The sequence below is a fragment of the Triturus cristatus genome, chromosome 2_2 (genome assembly GCF_964204655.1).
Source record: "Triturus cristatus chromosome 2_2, aTriCri1.1, whole genome shotgun sequence".
Classification (NCBI taxonomy): Eukaryota; Metazoa; Chordata; class Amphibia; order Caudata; family Salamandridae; genus Triturus; species Triturus cristatus.
The window spans coordinates 1,041,279,573-1,041,299,134 of NC_140582.1; the positions used below are offsets into that span (position 1 = coordinate 1,041,279,573).

The 19,562-nt window shown below is 44.4% G+C and overlaps 1 protein-coding gene across 2 annotated transcripts in view; it reads right to left on the minus strand.

Annotated features, from left to right (window-relative positions):
* HTT (huntingtin) overlaps window positions 1–19,562 on the minus strand; it is a 2,065,683-nt gene that overhangs the window by 1,275,241 nt on the left and 770,880 nt on the right. For both annotated transcript variants that reach the window (XM_085642500.1, XM_085642499.1), the window contains one exon: window positions 18,695–18,840. In XM_085642500.1, coding sequence (XP_085498626.1) covers window positions 18,695–18,840 — 146 coding nt within the window. The remainder of the gene's footprint in view (window positions 1–18,694; window positions 18,841–19,562) is intronic.

The following is a 19,562-nucleotide window of genomic DNA, read 5'->3' on the forward strand; positions in this document are numbered from 1 at the left end:
TTATGGTATAAATCCCAATTGATCTGGGAGTATAATATTGGTCATGAGTGGCTGCAATCGTGTGGCAAAAAGTTTGGCCAGTATTTTTGTATCTGTATTTATTAAAGAGAGTGGACGGTAAGACTCACAGTTCTCGGGGTCCTTATCAGGCTTCAGAAGGGCTATAATCATGGCCTCTCGAAGTATGGGTGGGAGGATTTGTTTTTTGTGTGCATCATCATACATTGCAACAAGGGAAGGTGCCAAAAGATCAACATTTGCCTTATAAAAGTCACTTGTGAACCCATCGGGCCAGGTACTTTTCAATTGGGCAGAGTTTTTATTAATTCCGTGACCTCTTCAACTGTAATTGGTTGTGCTAGATATTCTCGCTGATTATCCGATAACCAAGCTATGGCAATGTCCTCAAGGTTTGCTAATATTTCAGGCTGCTGAGCTGTGTTGCGTGTGGCATATAGCTCCCCATATGTGGACATGAAAGCTTGCAATATACCTTGAATATCATATTTTAGGTTACCTTGTAAATCTTTAACTTTCATTACCGCTTGTGGTGTACGTTCATGACAGATTTTATATGCTAGCACACGCCCTGATCTACCACCCTCCCCGTATGCTCTTGCTATTGGTCTCTTCGTCACATATTTAAGTTCACTATCTGCAAAGTTCTGGTATTCAGATAGAGTTTCACGGATAGTGTTCAATAAAGCAGTGTCATGAGTGTGCTCGTATTCCTGCTCTAGGTTCTGGAGTTTGTTTTCACATTTAGTGATCTGGTTACGAATGTCCTTTAAAATGTCCCCAGTGTTATTGATACATGCTCCACGCACAGTGGCTTTAAACGCTTCCCACACTAGGCCAGCATCATCCATAGAGTTTTGATTGAATTGGAAATATTCCTTTACGGCGTGTTCAATGGCTACTCTATAGGATTCAACTAATAACGCTTTGGCATTAAACCGCCAAATATATGGTGGCGGAATATAGTTGGGCAGGTCAATAGAAAGCAATACTGGGTTATGATCCGATAGTGTCTTTGGCAAATAGCGTATTTCGCCTATCCAAGTACTTGTTGCTGTGGTTGCGAGCCAATACTCTATACGCGATCAGCTGTTATGTATTGTGGCACTGTGAGTGGCTTGCATAGTAAAAGGATTTCTTAATCTCCACACATCTACTAAATTTAATTCCACCATTCCCTCATGTAGCATTCTTACGGCCCAAATGTGCGGTTCTTTAGTGGTACCAGACCTATCAAGATCATCATTTAATGCCAAGTTAAAGTACCCTCCCCATAATGTTTCCATCCCAGGTAACTCTCTCAACCGTTCCCTGATATGGGCGAAAAAATCAGGGTCATCTATGTTGGGACCATAGACATTCACTAATCGCAAATGGTGACCTCTGAGTTGACCAAATATAATGATATACCGGTGTGTTACAGTAAAGTTGACTTCTTTTTTCACTAGGATCATAACACCCCTGGAGAAGGAGGAATATGACGATGTAAAAATGGCTTCAGTCCATATGCGTCCTAAGTGATGATTGGTGGCATTTGTTAGATAAGTTTCTTGCAGAAGGGCAATATCTATGCTGTGTCTGTCAAGATATGCAAAAATATGGCGTATTTTTGGGGGTTACTCAACCCTCGGACGTTCCAGGTAATCAACCTGAGTTGTGTCGGCAAAACCCTACTGCACATTATGGAGAGTAGGAAATATCATATTGTGTGGGTGTGCTCCCTAATAGTGTACATGCGCCTGAACACCTAATAATGTGTGGTGTATTATTATCGTACTTGTAGCATCCCAATTTACTGCCATGTACTGCAATGTGTAATTGCCTGATAAACAAACTAACAATACCCAAATCCCCCCACCCACTTCAGCATCCCAATTATGCCGAAGACATACCCATAAGAACAAAATGATCATCATATCAACCGTCACGGGGAGCACCCTATGGGGGGGGCACTAAGTGGTCACAATAACATCCACATAGGCGGATGTGGTCGGGAGAGACTAATATAACATGGTCTTTATTGTATCAGAAATTCCATACAATCGTTGCAGCAGAATAAATCACATTTAGAGAGTTGCTGCTACGGAAGTGGAGGCAGTGCCCTACAGAAATTAAAACGTATAACTTTACGCTCCATAGAATGGTGCACCAGACAATCTGCAAATAACATAACATAACACAACACGTGTATTTGTAAAGCGCACGTTCACCACTACGGGTATCTTGGCGCTGAATAACAGATGTTTATTGTTACCCAACTCAATGGTACTCATTTTATCGACCTCAGATGGATGAAAGGCTGAGTGGACCCGCCGGGATTTGAACCTGTGACCATGAGGTCGAACACAGGCCCCTGCAGCAGACGCATTAGTCCACTGAGCCACCAGACCCGGCAAATGACATGGGGAAAGTAGCATAAGTACAAACAATAGTTGATAACTTGCTAGATGAAATTTGTCCTAAACAGGACCAACCGATGACTGCAGAACCATTTCCATGTATAACTACAGCGGTACGCTTAATGCACCCCGCTGTACCGGATTACCCCACGCCTGAGGCACGGAAAGTAGTGACAAAAGACCCATGTAGTCAATCAATGCAAGACAGAAACCCAGTAGGTACATTACCAGAGATACATGCCACATCAGTCAGAGTCTGACGCTGCAGTGGACCTGTCTAGCGTTTTATGTTTTTGGCAATTGTTTTAATTAAGTCTTGTGTGGCTTTAGGCATGGTCAGTATTTTAGTTAGTCCTCCATGAGACATACGTAGTCTTGCTGGATAGAGCATGGCGTAGTCCACTCCCATATCACGCAGCTTTTTCTTCATGGGCGCGAATTCCTTGTGAGCTGTTTGTACAGACATTGGTAAATCAGGGTAGTACGCCACTGCATTACCCTTATAGTTGATTTGTTGTTTTTCTCGAGCCAAACGCAAGATCGTGTCCCTAACCCTGTAATTAAGGACCCGGGCAAAAAAGGGTCTTGGTGGGGCACCTGGAACTGGTTTGGGAATGAGAGTTTTGTGCGCCCGTTCAACAATAAAAATAGGGGAGAATGCCTCCACTCCAAAGACCTCGCGCACCATGTCTTCCACAAATGTCTCCATGCGGCCGGTGTTTGCACTTTCTGGAATACCTGCGATGCGAACATTGTTGCGTGGCGATCTTGCCTCCAAACTTCTAGTATTTTGTCCATCTCTAAGCATTTTCTAGTAGTGGAGGTGGATTCATCTTCAACTGCTGAGATACGCAACTCTGCATCATCTAGGCGTTCGCCATGTTCATCAATTTTGGCTGCCATATTATCCACAAGTATTGTAAGGGTGTCAATCTTGTTAGCTATAACCTGCAAACTCTGTTGGATAGCTTGTAAAGTGTCTTCCAGTTTGGACTTTTTGGCATGGTCTGCATCAAGTTCCGTGTCCGAGTGAGTCGACGTCTCTCTGGGCGTGCGACGGGTGTCAAAGGACAACTTAGGCTGTAATTTATCGGGTTTGCCTATAGTTAGCAGATAGGGGGATAGTAGTGGTAACAAGAAGGAACAGCCAGTAAATAGAACCGCAGTGTCTGGCGTGGGGGTAAGTGCTGTCGTCGGTCACCTATGCTCCTCGGCGTGCGGTCGCGAAAACTGCAGGGCTTGTTACGCAGTATCTAAGCAGGCAGCAAGGAAGATCAGCACTCTACATGCAAGCACGATATAGAGGGCAAATGGCGGGTAGCTGATACTGTCCAGATTAGCTGCGTAGATAAGGGTTTTCTGGCATTTCTGAATATGAGCACTATCTAGGCTGAGATGCAAAAGGTCTGGCAAGGGCAAATTCCTTAGTTGTGTCACTGGGAATCTAATGGCAGCTCAGTCACAGTCTCGGCTCAGGAACACCTGCAGCTTTAGTGCCGATCAGTATAGTCTGCATCCAGTGCAATATGAAAAATGGCGGCCAGCAGTAAAGTTGCACAGCCCACAGAAGAGAGCACGTGTGGAGGAGTCTCAACAGGCAAAATGGCCAATCTTCCTACACAGGCGTTGCATTTGGGAAATGACTTGCAGAAGACTTTCAGTGGGCAATTTGCAGGGTCTGTGTCGCCATGCTGCACTCACAAAAATCCAAGCATGGGCAGGCAGTCTCACACAGCCCACAGCACGACACAGGCTATGGCACCCAGCTGTGTCTACTGCCCACGCGCCCTGAGGAAGTCAATCCAGGCGGTGTGCTGCATGCTCGCAGGCGGCACAAATTACCTAATAGATCTGCGGGTGAGCTCGCCACGCGAAGTACTCCACAGCCCCCCGCCAAGTCACAGACAGTCAGCACAGAAACATGGGCAAACTATAGGTGGCACCAAACAGTAGTCCCCACAAGATGTTGGCGAACGGGGCGTGATATTATAGCGTCGCTGGGTGACAGGACAGTGGGTACTCACTCTCCGGGGACAGTCACAGCGCGCTCCAGCCAGGCTGGGTGCCAACACAGGTCGCCGCCATTTTCTGCCGCCCTGGATCACTGGCGGGTTCTTGCTTGTGCCTCAGAGTGCAGCGGGAATTGCAGGAATATATGCCTACCAGATAGCGTGCCCTGATGAATCCACTCTAGTCAACATATAGGGAGAGCTTGGGTCATGGCATATCACTTACAGGTCCCACAGGAGATCCCACAGCGCCGCATCAAGCTACCACCCCGCCGATTCATGGACAGTCTGCGCAGGGGTAAGGGCGAATCAGAGGCGATGGCGGATAACAGCGCTCTCAGTATGCTGGCGATTCAGTTGTGTTGCTTCAGCAGCGCTGTATGGCAAAACCTGCAGATACTCACACGCCTGTGATAGTCCCAGCGTGCTCCGGTCAGTCGGCAACAGCACAGGGCGCCACCCTGTTGTGCCACTCCAAATCTCCGGCAGGCTACTGCTTGCACCTCGGATTTCAGCAGAATTTACGAGAGCCTGTGTCTTCAGGATACAAACATCGGGTAGCTGCCATGTTCCGCTGCATTATATGACTAACTATGGTCATCGGGCATCGGCCAAACCGCTTGGTTAATGAAGGATAGTGATCCCGACCAGCGGAGAGACTCTACCGTGCAGCCAATCCGTTGTGCACCCTCTTGATCACAGTGAATCTTTGCTCGATCTGTCTCCCACCAAGCCTCCAGTCCTCCACACTAAACGGCATCAGACTGCTGCTATTGTCATGCCTAAGGTTACCCTGATCTTGGGAAGTGATGATATAAATCTCCCATTATTCAATAAGTTAGATAGGCACATTTTGAATAACAGGACAAGCAGGGAGACCCTGAGAAGATTTTTAGAGGCCTTCGACTGGGTCAACATTTGGTGATCACAGCATTCATAAGACAAACAATACACTAACTACTCAGGCGCGCATGATAACTTCTCTTGAACAGACTACTTGACAACACATCACATGTAGATAGGCAAGTTCCGTAATGCTAGATTCCTAGCAAGGGGCATCTCTTATCACTCTCCATTAATGGTATATCTAGGGTCTAAGCATAGATCATGTAAAGGACGGCGTCTAGCCAGATGGTACCTTAGAGACAAAGCGACAAAACATAAGACACTAGGTCACAGCTTTTTACTTCAAAGAAAATATAAACTTGGTGCGGTCTGCGGTAGCAGTGTGGGAAGTCTAGAAGTACGTATTAAAGGCCAGGCAATGTCATTGATCACTGGAGAGAACAGGCAGATAAGCTTGCTATGGATGTTCTTACACTCAAGTCTCAAATTATACTGACAAATGATAAAGGTGTGGCCCATGGACAACAACTTAAACAGGAATATCAAGCTCTGGTGACCAATGAAGCTAGTAGCCATTTACTAGCCTCTCAGATTACTTTACAGTTCACATCCACACAGGTGGAACTTCAGGCCTTATTGGGGGACATGCACATGTCTAGACTCGAGTGCAATAATGAAGGTACTCTGGATGCTGAAAGAGATTGGAGAAGCAAGAAAATAGCTGCAATCAGATGAGGCACCTCAGCAGAAAAGCCTGCAAGTTGATTTATGACAAGCAAAATATTTTCGCAACTGTTCAAAATATTTCAAGAGGACAGAGTAGAGGGTACTGTACAGTGGGATCTGGGGATAGCCAAATATAATAATAATATTAAACAAAGGTAAAGTTTCAGACAAATGCGATTCATACAGACCCACTACTCTGTAAAATGTAGACACTTAGGTGCTGGCAAATATCTTGGCAACAAGATTGGGGAGGGTCATTAACAATCTGGGGCAACCGAATCAATTGGAATTTGTGCCCAATATAAGTGCCTAACTAATCTAAAGCGGCTATATGGATGCAATGCATACACCCAAAAAAGTTTAGAAACCAACAGTAGTTCTCTTCCTTGATGTCACCCAGGCCTTTGAGGCACTTGAGTGGCCCTATATGTTTGACATATTAACTAACCTGGACTTTGGGCCAAACTGTTATATTAGCACCACTTGACCAAAGTGAAAGTAACAATACTTGGTCTGAACTGTTCCAGTTACAGAGAGGCACCAGACAAGGATGCCCACTGTTACAAATTAAATCAGTGCTTGAGCTAGAACCACTGATGTGCTGGATCACGGAAAACCCAGTTATTTGATATATGAGATGAGAGAATATCATAGTATAGTGACGACATATTCTTATAGGTAATGCAACCTAAAACCTCAATTTACAGAATTAAAAAAAAAAAATCTTTGGGAAGTACTTGGGATTTACCATAAACTGAGAAAAATCCTTATTTTACTGCCTAAGCAACTGGGGATCCATGTACCCTATCTTTGCCCCCTTAAACTTTAGTCAAATTGGCTTCTAGGATTATATGTCACGCAGAATACTGAGGAGTTATTTCATAGCAATCCCCACACCCACCTAAACTAATTACAATGTGATGTAAAACATTGGAGAACGCTTTTTTTATCCCTACAGGACAGAGCAGCCATGTTTAAAATGTTCACATTGTCCAAATTAGCGTATGCCATACACAATACCTCTTACTGAGTGCCACATTCATTCTTTCAAAAACTGAAGCAAAAGTCCACCTGCACAATGCTAGACCACCAAGCATTGCACTCAAGGCACTAACAAGTGGGGTCTATGATGGAAGAATCACCATACTAGATGCATACAAATACCACTGGGCATTCCATTTGGTGGCGGCTAACAAATGAGCCTCTTGCCCCTGAAGGAGCCATCACTACGGGAAGACAATCGCGGATGTTACCCAGGGATTACCTCTTGGCCATATACAAAGGGAAGGTGGGACAGGAGTCGCCTGCACATGTACAATCAGTAAGGGGGTTTGGACAGCATTGAACGAATGCTTGGGATGGGCTGAAGTATTGGCCAGGGAGACTCCTCTGGGAACACAGTGATCTCCTAAATGAAATTGGAAGTTTGAAGACAGTTTGAGTCGTGGGATCTCATTGGGATCAGTAAAGTAGGAACATATGGGATGGTGAAAAACTAATGACCTTTGCAAAACTTCAAAGGGAATATGAACTAGTAGAATCAGAAGCCTATAATTATCTGCATCTGAGACACGTGTTCACAATCCAGGTGCCCAAAAACCTAATCATAGATAAATCTTTTCAATGGAAGGAAGATAGATTTATGTCCGAGTCACTACCCAAAAAGGCAATTGCCCTCATGTACTTTATACAATATTTTTACTAAGCATTTTTCGTCACTTACATCTTTATTCTGCTGTATTTCATCATGATGCGCTAAATCTTCCTCATCTACAAAACAAAAAATTAATAATAATCCCCCAAACACACTGAAGAAATTATGTGAGGAGCAGGCCACAGACAGACAAGGAGTGGGAAGAAGTACTCATTGGCAAGTTGCAGGATTCACACTTGTAAAGCTTAGGATCCTACACTGCTCATAGTACACCAGAGATGTTCTAAAAAATAAATGGGAACATTTCATTGGATAAGTGTGTTAGGAGTTGAGACCAACAGCCACCTTTTTTACCGCACTATGCGTCATGTCCAAAAATGGAGATTTTTGGAGGAGGGGGTGGGCGAGTACAATCCACCACGGTCCACATGGAGCAAACTCCCAAACTATCTTTCCTGAATGTGTGGCATGTCTGTCCAATTATATTAAAATTTTCTGCAGTCTAGGACTAATAGTTGCAAGAGAAACATAGTCAGGGATGGGTAGGAGGAGAGGCGAAAAAGCCCCCGGAACTAACAAAGTGGATGAAGGATATAGATTGGTGTATGCTGGCAGAACACAACATATGTGAGAGCAGGGGATGTCCTAAAAAGGGGGAAGAAATTGGTAGAAACTGAAGTATTGAGTATAGAGACGTGCTGTGAGAAGCCATGTACCAGAACCTGGGGTTGGAAAAAGTTATGGTTGTGGCGGTATTTCAAGGTTCCAAATTTTGTTTTATTAATATTGTACATTTGTCTTCCACACTGGAAGTAGTGAGGACCACTATATGAACATGGCATCCTTATTTTGTTCGATTATCTTAATAAAACAATTATTAACACAAAAGTGTTGCATTAATGCGTTATAACTCTATTAACCTACCCATCTATGATCAGCCTTACTTCTGCAAGTTTTTAATTATATGGAGATTTATAAATTCCAGAGTCCCTGACATGGTAGTCCTATGTAGCCATGTATCTCATTTCAACATGTGTAATGGAGGCGGTATCAATTTGCCACAAGATGCAAAACAATTTGCTACGGAACACAAATAAGCTGGAGATTGAATTGAACCACAGTGAACTGTGTTTAGATTGGGAAACAATATGGTCCTTGGCCTGGCAATGGCACAATTATCAGGTATAGTAAATAGTCATATCTACAGACCGGTCACCTGTATTTAAGGTTTGAGGGCTGCCCAGGGGAATCCCAGTCAAATTCATGTAGTTCAACATGATCAAGAGCCCTCGCTTTTCTCTCCGTGTAAGATGTGCATGCACAGCATAAGGGGTTAGGATAGTCCATGCTCTGGACCTTAGGTTAAGTATGGCCTTAAGGTTGGCATGTTAGACAGTTAAACAGTTTTGGTAACTATCCCTTTCCCCCAATAGATGTTCTAGTGCTGCTCGTTCTATTCACCCTTCCCTGCACATGCCTTGAAGACAGGATATTGTGTGCATTGATTTGCTCACTTTAGTGGATCAACCCTGTCTGAACAGGTCAGTATCTATGGTCTAGAATGATGAACACCTTCATTATGCCTGTAAACAAGCCCTAGTCACTGCTAACATTGGTAAAAGCAATGGCTGACTGCCCGTCCACACCCACTATTGGTAGATCTGGCATAGGGGAGCTGAAGCACAGCAACACTCTCTGAATTTTTGGACAACTGAGGGAAATACATAATCCTGTTTAAATTATGGGATTTCTGCCATCACCACTAAACTGGACACACTGAAAACATTATGGAATATATGCTACCAAGTACCCCACTCAGAAACGCCGCTGCGACCGAGAATTCTACACTGATGCGCCCGGAACCGTTCACGGTTGATCGCACCATGGATACTTGTTGGCAATCCCATCCGATTGCCCCATCGAAAATGCTCTCTCCTTCAACTGGACACGCCGTCGCGGTCCATTACCAGGCTACTTTACTCGTGTCAATGCTCATGGCTCATCGAACCGCTGTACCCAGCGGACGATTCCTACTTGGTCTCTCTCTCTCCATTAGGACACGCTGTTGCTGTCCTCTTCACGGCATTTGCGAGCTATCACACCGCCGTCCAATTACTATGGCAATTTTACTCTCTGTACACCGTAAATTTGTCATTGCTCATGTGTAATGGTGTCCCTGCACATTTATGCTTATTTTATTTAATGTATGACGTACAAGCATTTGTTCTGCCTGAGCCTTTGGTTTGTTTTCTTTTATGTATACCTTGTTGGACAAAGGATTGTGTCCCCACTTTATTTTTTGCAAATATTTGAAATATTAAATTCATCCGGTCCGGCTGGACAGCGTAAATATACTACTGATTCCTAGTCTATATTCAATTTCCTCTGCTCCTATTGTCCTTGTCCGAGACCACTTTGTTCATAACTCACTGATACCCAAGGTCCCTGACCATTGTAATTTGGTTCCCTGTTTCTAACACAAAAAACACAGGTGCTATTTTCAGTTTCTGATCGGTTGTTCGGATTACAATTTTCACTGTGGCTTCATGAGTGAACTCGGAGTCCTTTTGAGTAGGCCGAGCTGTCTGAACCAGGTCAAGAGAAGGAATGGATCAGGATTGACTGTCCTGCTTTAAGAGTCTGAACAGAATCCAAAACTGAGAGAACAAGTCTGATGCTGCATGCACATAAGGATAAGTAATTAGACTTCCCAGTGAAGTGAGAGACTGTTTGTTTGAATCATCCAAGGCACTGCTTAGCAAACTTTCTTGAAAGCCCTGATTTAAATATGTGATTTCTCCCGCACTCTCCCTATGCCTACCCAGGAGGAACAATACACTATTATGTAGCAGCACTGGCATTATCCCAAGGGGAAAACTCAATAAGCTTTGTGGGCAAGCTACTATATTTCAGCCTCCTGTTAATATCGGTAAATGTGATGTCATGGTACGCCATAATCTATGCGCACATAGCAATGCCAAAACCAGTACAAACAATGTCGCTGTATGCTATGACATGTGTACGTATAATAATGAGAATGAAGGTAAATATGATATCAATGACCACCATGTTATATGTACACGGAATAGCAAACTCTTATAATTGCTGTCAAATTCACTCGAGATGACCTCTCCATCAACCCTGAGTCAGATACATGGTCAGACTTAAACAGGCCCTGTGATCTAAACCTAAGCCTACCCATTCATAGGTCAGAGGTGGGGTTACACTTCGCCCGAAGCCAAACGCTCAAACAGGAAAAACCCTGATCAAGTTCACAGATAGTATAAATTAAAAGGGAATGAATACCGTATCTTGATGCTACAGGGTGTATGTAAAAAACCCTTATGCACTCTAACTTCATTGGCAGTATATTTTGATTCTCAGCCTAGAACGTTAAGTGTGTTCTTTCATCAGTGCGTCTTTCTTTTCTTTCCGCCTGAGTTTCCAGTTCTCCAGGCGGCCTATATTCTTCCACCCGGAGGAAGACCATGGGGTTCGTAATACTCGTGATAGAATACGTGAGGTAATGTAGAAAGAAGTGAATGTCAAAATTACCTCCAAGCCTGTATATTATTGGTTAATCAACCAGGGAGAGAGAGCATTAAAAATGGTGATGGCACTGGGTGGATATATTAGTGGTCCACTGCAACTAGTGTCTAACCTTTGAAGGTTGAAATGTTTCAGCCCCTTTTTCCCCTAGTGGGTCGTTGGGCTTTTTTCAGGACCAGGGTGAGAGCAATAAACTTGTGAGGTCACTCGTATAAGGTATGTGAATTCACTTACCCTTTGTCTGACGCTGCCTCTCGTGACCCGGATCACAAGATACACGAGGAGCAGCATCCAGGATGCGCTACCATTCCTCCCCCATTCCTGAAGGAGCAACAAATGAATCCTTAAGTAAGTTGTAGGCACAATCTATTCCTACACATCCATGCTGCAGTTTGAGCAAATTAACTCATTTGTGAAATACAATTAAGACAAAGTAGGGGTAAAATGACACTTCTATGCACGCATGAGGAAAGTGACAACGAGGACATCTGCCGCTCCCCCCAAACGTGCCCGTCAGGCAAACTGACACCTAGAGAGATAAGTGTCCACAGAAGAAGGTGAGGCCTTCGCGCGACCGTTTTGCCATCTGCTGGCCTTCTGGATCAAAAGGAAGGGCAAGTATGGTAGACCTTGACCAGAGGAGGGATCCTTCAAACCAGAGGACATTGCTGTTGCAGAAGACTACATTCGGCACGGATGGGGAGACCTGTGATGGAACTTTCCCTGCATGCAGGAATGTCTGGGAAGAAGAGAGAGCTACGTCAGGGAGAAACCGATGGAGCTGCCACACACCAAAATATGTCCGCTGCTACAGAAGGGTGTGTCAGGGATCATCTATGTGCCATGGGCACAGACGGACAAATAAGGGCTCAGGAACAAACTGCCTCCATTGATGGATGGGGCAGGAAAGTGGATCCCATGTTTTGAGAAAAATACCAAGGGAATCACCTTGGCTATAGGTCACATAAAAAGTCTGCTCAGCAGCCTCATCAGGGAGCAGATAGTCACTTTTTACTGAGCCCGCGTACCCCGCAGTCACGCTTATCAATACCGAACAAGACAGGCTGGTTTCAACTCATTTAGACACCAGATAAGGCCGGCCCTGATGGAGATATTCCCTGACACAGGGTCAAGACTGATTTGCATATGGCCATGTCTGAACTGGGGTGGCGCGGTGAGCAAAATAACGATAGATTAAACCCAGATCTGTGACTGGGGGTAATGTTTTGCCAATGTGCAACATTCCGTCCATTATCTTGTGTGTTTTGCTGTTTGCCCTTTGTGGAAAGGGTATGCCCAGACGTGGGTTCCGTGCTCACTACGCCACTGGAGTCCAGCCATCCTGGCTGAAGAGGGGTGAAACTCCAAAACCGGTCCTAGGATGCTTGATCCATCATTTCCTTTGGTTTTTGCTTTGTTCGCCGTAAGTTGGCAGGGTATGCTCAGACGTGAGTCCCTTGCTCACTTTGCCACTGGATTCAAGCAAGCCTGGCTGAAGACGGCTGAAATGCCAGAAACCGGTCCTAGGAAGCTTGTTTCCGGTCCAGGGAAGACATGGCTTGGCAGTTCGGGCTGGACTGTTCCCATGAGGCACAGGGTCAAGACTGATTTGCATATGGCCATGTCTGAACTGGGGTGGCATGGTGAGCAAAATAACGATGGATTAAACCCAGATCTGTGACTGGGGGTGAATGTTTTGCCAATGTGCAACATTCAGTCCATCATCTTGTGCGTTTTGATATTCTCCGACCACCCAGATGTAGGAAAATTGATGGCAGAAAGCATGAAGCCTGGGTAGAGCGTAACTGATGTCCTAAATAGAATGAGGGAACAATGGGGACAAGAGACGGGACAACTCTGGACCAACACGGGTCCCCAGGTTGCATTCTTTTACAACATCCTCAAAAAGGGACTGCCCACTGAGAAACAGACTGGACTAGATGGCGTAGTAGGGCTAGACACCAAACCTTGGCGTCAAATACAGGCCCACATATTACATTATTACCGGAAAAGACAGGAGAAGGACAGGGAAAAGCAGCAGCAAGCCCAAAGAGACACTGCCATATTGGTCCAGCAACAATTGAAAAAGAACGGTTTTGAGGTGACAGCTTTGGTTACGAACAGACAAATGGCACCAGTCTAGAAGGAAGCTCTGCCTCTGGACCCCAGAGGGTATCCACCCAGTCCTAGCGGTAGAGGTCAGGTAAGATGGCTACAGCCAGGCCTCATAGAATGCGACTAATATCACAAAATGGGCCTCAAGGCCGACCGATACCGCCTAAAAACATATCACGAGCAGAAAGGAATAGTGCCAGGACAGCCCCCACAGAATAGCCATCTCCACAACCAAGCCTAGAGCAACGCAAATGCATCGTACAATTAGCCTCAAGGAAATCAGGCTACAGCTACCCCGCCACAGCAGGGGCTGGGTGGTTGGCAGAGCACATGGCAACCGCTGCAGCAGACAGGGAGCCCGGCCCAACAAGGACCGGTGCCACAGCTACGGCGGGGAGGGGTGACTGTCTAATGCTGCAATGCCCTTGCACAATCGCAGAATACAAACACGCAGTAAGTCCAAGACCACCCCCAACATGATGTATCACCTTCATACAGCTTGCAGATACATTTCCTTACCTGCATTCGCAACAAACTTTTAGGGCCGCCTTACAGTTTCAAAATGAGGCAAATGCTCCACTGTCAGGAGACAGGTTTCCCACACACCAAGGACAAGGATGTCCGCAAAACTACGAAGCAAGTAACCTCATGACACCCAGTCAGTAGGCAAAAATCCATCGAACCCATTAGCATTACCCACATTGGGTCAATCACGACAAGTCCCAAATGCACTCCCGAGTCTTGTCGAAAACACTGATAACAAGCAAAATCCCAGTCACTACCCTGTGGAGCCATACAGGGGCCATAAAGAATAAAGAACTCCCTGAATACCTCCAGTATGCTACGTTAGAAGCAGCATCGCCCAAAAGCATAGGTAAACGCCCAATGGAACCCGCACAAAGAAGCCCAAAAGTAGCCCAAAAACCCCAACCTTCCAGAAAGAGGGCATGACCCAATCACCCAACTCCATTAGGGAGAACCTCATTACACGCCACGTGCAGAGACCAGAGGGAAATGCACGTGACAACTAAAACATTGCCATTACCTAGAAAACCCCCCAAAAATTATTACACATCCACTTCCCCTCACATTGCACACTGCACATGCAGGTCAAAAGAAAACCCTTGCACCGATAAGACGACACACACACATACATTTAACGGAAGCAGCCCACACAGAAAAGTGCTCTCACTGCCATAACGAGGAGAGGGTGGACCAAAGTACTCAGAAAATATCGCAAAAACAACTTAAGTCACTATTCCCTAAAAGGTATCACCACTTCCTTCCAGTGCCCCACTAGAAAGTCTTGCGCACAGTTAAGCTATAGAGTGCACCCCTAAAAAAGAAGGCACAGGAATTTTCCGAAAACTGTCCAATGATGTGTTTTTTCCAAGCTAAACTACAACCAACAGCTCTTATTCCACATGTCTACAATCAAGCCGTACATGCACCATCGTTACAGTGGCGTGCCTGCCCCTTCAACCGAAGCTCCCAAAAAGACTTCAATAAGGCCAACAGTTCAAGAACACGGATAGCAAGATGACTTTACTGACATTTTTGATAAAAAATACTCTTTTTTACACTACACCAAGACAAGACACCCCTATGCGCCCAGACCACAGACATTGCCCATGTAAACCATCCCAATACCTAAGGATGGTTCCCAAGTATTGTATTGATGTTTTCTTGTACACTCTCTGTTTAGCATAGGTGCTCTTGAGCCCTTCCGGAGCCAGAAATCTGCCTTGTTTTATTGAACTTACGGCAACATTCTTGCAAGAATATCAAGAACTCCCACCTTACTTAGACTTATGCTGAACCAAACGCTAGCATTCCTCACACACTACTACACAACACATAATATCAGCACATGAACGCCGTGGGCACTCAAACAACGAACAGGTCGTGCTACATATGTTCGCCGATACCTGGCGTAGGAGCAGACAGGCTTTACTCATCTCAAGAGATAGACCAGAGAAATCAACATGTCTTGTCCACCTGTACCTATGTAGGATTAGGGCTAAGATACAACCCAATAGCGTAGAACTCAATAGAGCAGTAGTAAGCATCACCCGGTATGAGACAAACCTCAAAGTACTGTACCTGTTTACCGAAATAGCAACATTCAAACTGAGCTAGACCGAATGTGCAGAAGGGGCACTACAGGGGAGAACACTGTTTAGCCCCGAGACTTAATAGAAGAGAGGTTCTTGGAGGTAGCAAGACCACCACACCAGTGCACAAATACGTCGGCTCCCACCTCAGTCTGGGGTACCAGGGTGGCCCTTAACATATTTGTGGCCACCTTTTTTAATGACAAATGGACCCTTGATATGGAATTCCAGTGCAGGGATATTCACCTTGATGACACTAGGGGAAACTAGTCCCATGGGAGGGGATCAAACGCCATGCCAGGAAATCTGGGATACACATGGTAGGAAGGGAAGGGGCAACCCCTAATTGTACGGAAACTTACACTGTATTCTTGGTGTTTTAGAGGCAAAGGAACCATAACAGCGGCGTAAAAAGAGCAAGACTTACTGGTGCTACAATTTAGAAACTGTATGTAGTAAATTAATAGCTGGATGAACAAACTTGGTCTTAAACTCAATTCGGAGAAAACTGAAATAGTTTTTTTCGGCAACCTCCAACCAAGATGGGATGGCATCTAGTGGCCTACAGAGATGGGAGAGTTGCCTAAACCAGTGGAAAAAACAAGAAATCTGGGGATTCTAATCGATAAGAAACTAACATTCGCACAGAAATGGTATGCAACGGTCTCTACCACTTTTTACTTACTCAAGACACTAAGGAAGGTTCTTCCTTATCTCTCTATGGATTCAAGGAAGACAGTGGTGACTGCACTAGTATTATCAAAATTGGATTATTGCAATGGGTTGTACCTGAATATGCAAAAACAACATCAGAAAAAACTGCAAATGGTGCAGAATGCAGCTGCAAGACTCCTCTTAAATCTGCCCAAGTATGAGTCAGTCTCATCCGAAATCCGTCGACTCCACTGGCTTCCTGTAGCAAGTAGCGCAAAGTTTAAGACGCTCTGCCTAGCTTTTAAGGCCAACATGGGATAGATGTTCCTAATGAGAAAAAAGGTCTTGGTACTGCCCGGATAGACAGCTTCGATCTACTGGCACCAAACTTAAGCTGGTTCCCAGGATTCGCACCTCTAACTGGGGTGGACGAAGCATTGGCTATGGCACGGCATAGCTCTGGAATCCGCTTCCCATACACATCAGGTCTGCAAGTTCATTAGCCTTATTTAGAAAGAGTCCGAAGACATGGCTATTCCTGAATTAGGGCATGAATCACCAAGGCGCCTTAGTGTCAAGACACCTCTGGGTATTCGTGCGCTCAATAAGTTATATTAACGTAACGTAACACTTGCGTCAAATAAGAACTGTGAAGCAGTACTTTATATACCGAACCTGCAATGGGGCACCTACACGTTGATGGATATGTCCTGGCAGTGTGGTAAGCTTGCCTACACCCAGCTCGTACCCGGATAGCAGGTCCTCTGCACCCTCGTGACCATACACACCCCAACCCAGTTCATCCCTAGGGGAAGAACTGTCTGAGTTATCCCAACATCTGCTAGAGAAGAAAACAACTCTGTTGCATCAGGCTCGAAGAAGAACCGCTGACTATTTTGGCTGGTCACAGTACACGGACATCCCGGAAGAATTTAGACTGCTTTCTGGAACAAGTCAACACAGGAGGGTCCATACCCTTCTTCACAGTGTAAACGAAGGTGAACTCCCGCTGCTTACAGATAAAGAGGGAAATACGGAAGATCATCAACACTGAGCTCGGCCTAAACGCTATTAAGGAAGAACTAACAGCCATCTGCCTCATGGTGATGCAACAACGGTATGTGTTAGACTTGATGACCGCAATGGAAGGTGGGGTGTGTGCAAAGATTGGTGCTACCTGTTGCATGTTTATTCCTAGAAATGATCTTGAAAACGGATCTCTCACTCTTGCCATCCAAGCACTGCATCATCTACAACCCCACATGAAGGAGGTGCCCCTGAGCAGGACTGCTTTAATAGTATTTTCTCCTAGCTCCCTCTATAGGTGTCCAAACTGTGTCATGTCATTGCTTCCAGTTATCATTTTTGTACTACTGTGGTGTGGTTTCATTCAAATGGGGATTTCCTGCTGTAAAAACGCAGTTCTCAAATTAGGTTGTATGCAAATAGCTACAGAAAGGATAGCAGACACTATAGAAAGACACACAGCCTTGAATAATGTGACTGTCATGACATGAGAAAAATTATTTAGTTGAAAATTTAACTAGAGGGGGAATGTTAATTTCGGTGAATGCAATGTCAATGTACACCATAATCTATGCACGCATAGCAATGTCAAAACCAGTAAAAACGATGTTGACGTACGCTATGACAAATGTACGTATAATAATGAGAATGTCGGTAAATATGATATCAATGACCGCCATGTTATATATACACATAATAACAAATTCATATCATTGCTGTCAAATTCCCCCGAAATGACCTCACCATTAACCCTGATTCAGATATACATGGTCAGACAGGCCCTGCGACTCAAAGCCCAAGCCTACTGATTGATAGGTCACAGGTGGGTTTACACTTAGCTTGAAGACAAACGTGCAAACAGTGAAAACAAGATCAATCTCACTGATAGGCAGTTACACCACAAAGAGGTCCCAGGCGGTCGGCCCCAATAAAACATGCGCATTCCCAAAATACCACAAAGTTAGATGCCACAAATAGTTAGGAACACTCGCAGTGATCACGCGCTCCCCAAGCCAGACATCTGGTCACATATACACGGACCCCACACTAGCTCTCCGCGAGGTCGAGAGCCACCTGCATCCCCCTTATCAGATGGTTGTATTTATGGTTCATGACTAGGCCCGGGTCTACATGCTTTACAATAATTTGTAATAGTTTTATTGTACCTCAAGAACTTTATATATTACCAGCCAAAACTTCTGTGCATTGTGACTGTCTTCAGACACAACTTTGTTGATGCTCTCCCAACCGCTGCGTTTATTTAAACCAACTTTTTCCTGTTTTGCCAAACGCCTCGTCTTAATTTTTTCAAGGTAAAAACAATTATAACACCTCTCTTATTATGTTTCAAGTAATATAGCATGTATAGGTACAGCTGGCTATATTTACTAGAAGGTTTGCATAGTTTGCAATTAGACCACAGAGAACAGGTCAGGCAAGAAGTTTGTGAACAAGTTACGACTCATAAACAAGTTACGACTGTTTATGAAGTAAAAAACATGGAAAGGTTTATACTGGTGAAAGTGTAAGTTGCAAAACATCTTACCCAACAGAAATCAGCTCAACTAAAACAGAAGCGCTTACCTTATAGACCGTCCTCTATTTTTGTAAATGCTAATTCTGGAAGCATGAACACTAGATGAAGAGACATAGCCACAGTGCCAGCCAACACTCCATATGCAGACGGGAAATGTAGTTGAGAGAAGACACAGAGCTTCACAGCAGCCAAACTAAAGAAGAATGAAATGCATACATACTTTCAGTAGCAACTAGGGGGAAAATACTTTCCATAAATTTCAAAACAGGATTAATTGTGGATCAATAAATTTGGTTCGTTGTCACACCGTATTACAAAACAAAAAGAGTATCTTCGCGTTACTCAGATTTGTCTTGTTACTAAGATCACACATTTAGTTGAGATTCACTGATTAGTAGACAAAAATGAATAACTTGTATAAGGTTGAATATAACAGACTGTCAGTAGGTTTCCCACAATCAGAAGGACAATATTAACCCATATCTCATTCTCCACAAACTTGCACTTGCAAAATGCAAATCTATAGAGCAATACAAACTGACTGGTTTACAGTATGCATAATATTCAACAAAGGTTCAAAAAATTAAGTGAATACAGAATATCCCTCTTGAATTCAATGAGTGACAGCCAAACTTAATTTTAAAAATATAATCACAGGGGAAACAGCATTTACAAAACAGCCTATTTCATATGTAGAACACACAGGCTGCCTTACTTATCACTCTAGAGCGAAGAAATTCATGATATGTCACCATTAAGCTACAATTCCAAACCTACTAAAACTTGAAACCTAAAATCTGAAAATCGTTAGTTAGGTGTGCAGTGTGTACCATAAATCCCACAATACACCGCTAATGACCTCAGATAAGATGGATGACACAGATAAAATCACAAATTACATCATGCATGACACGA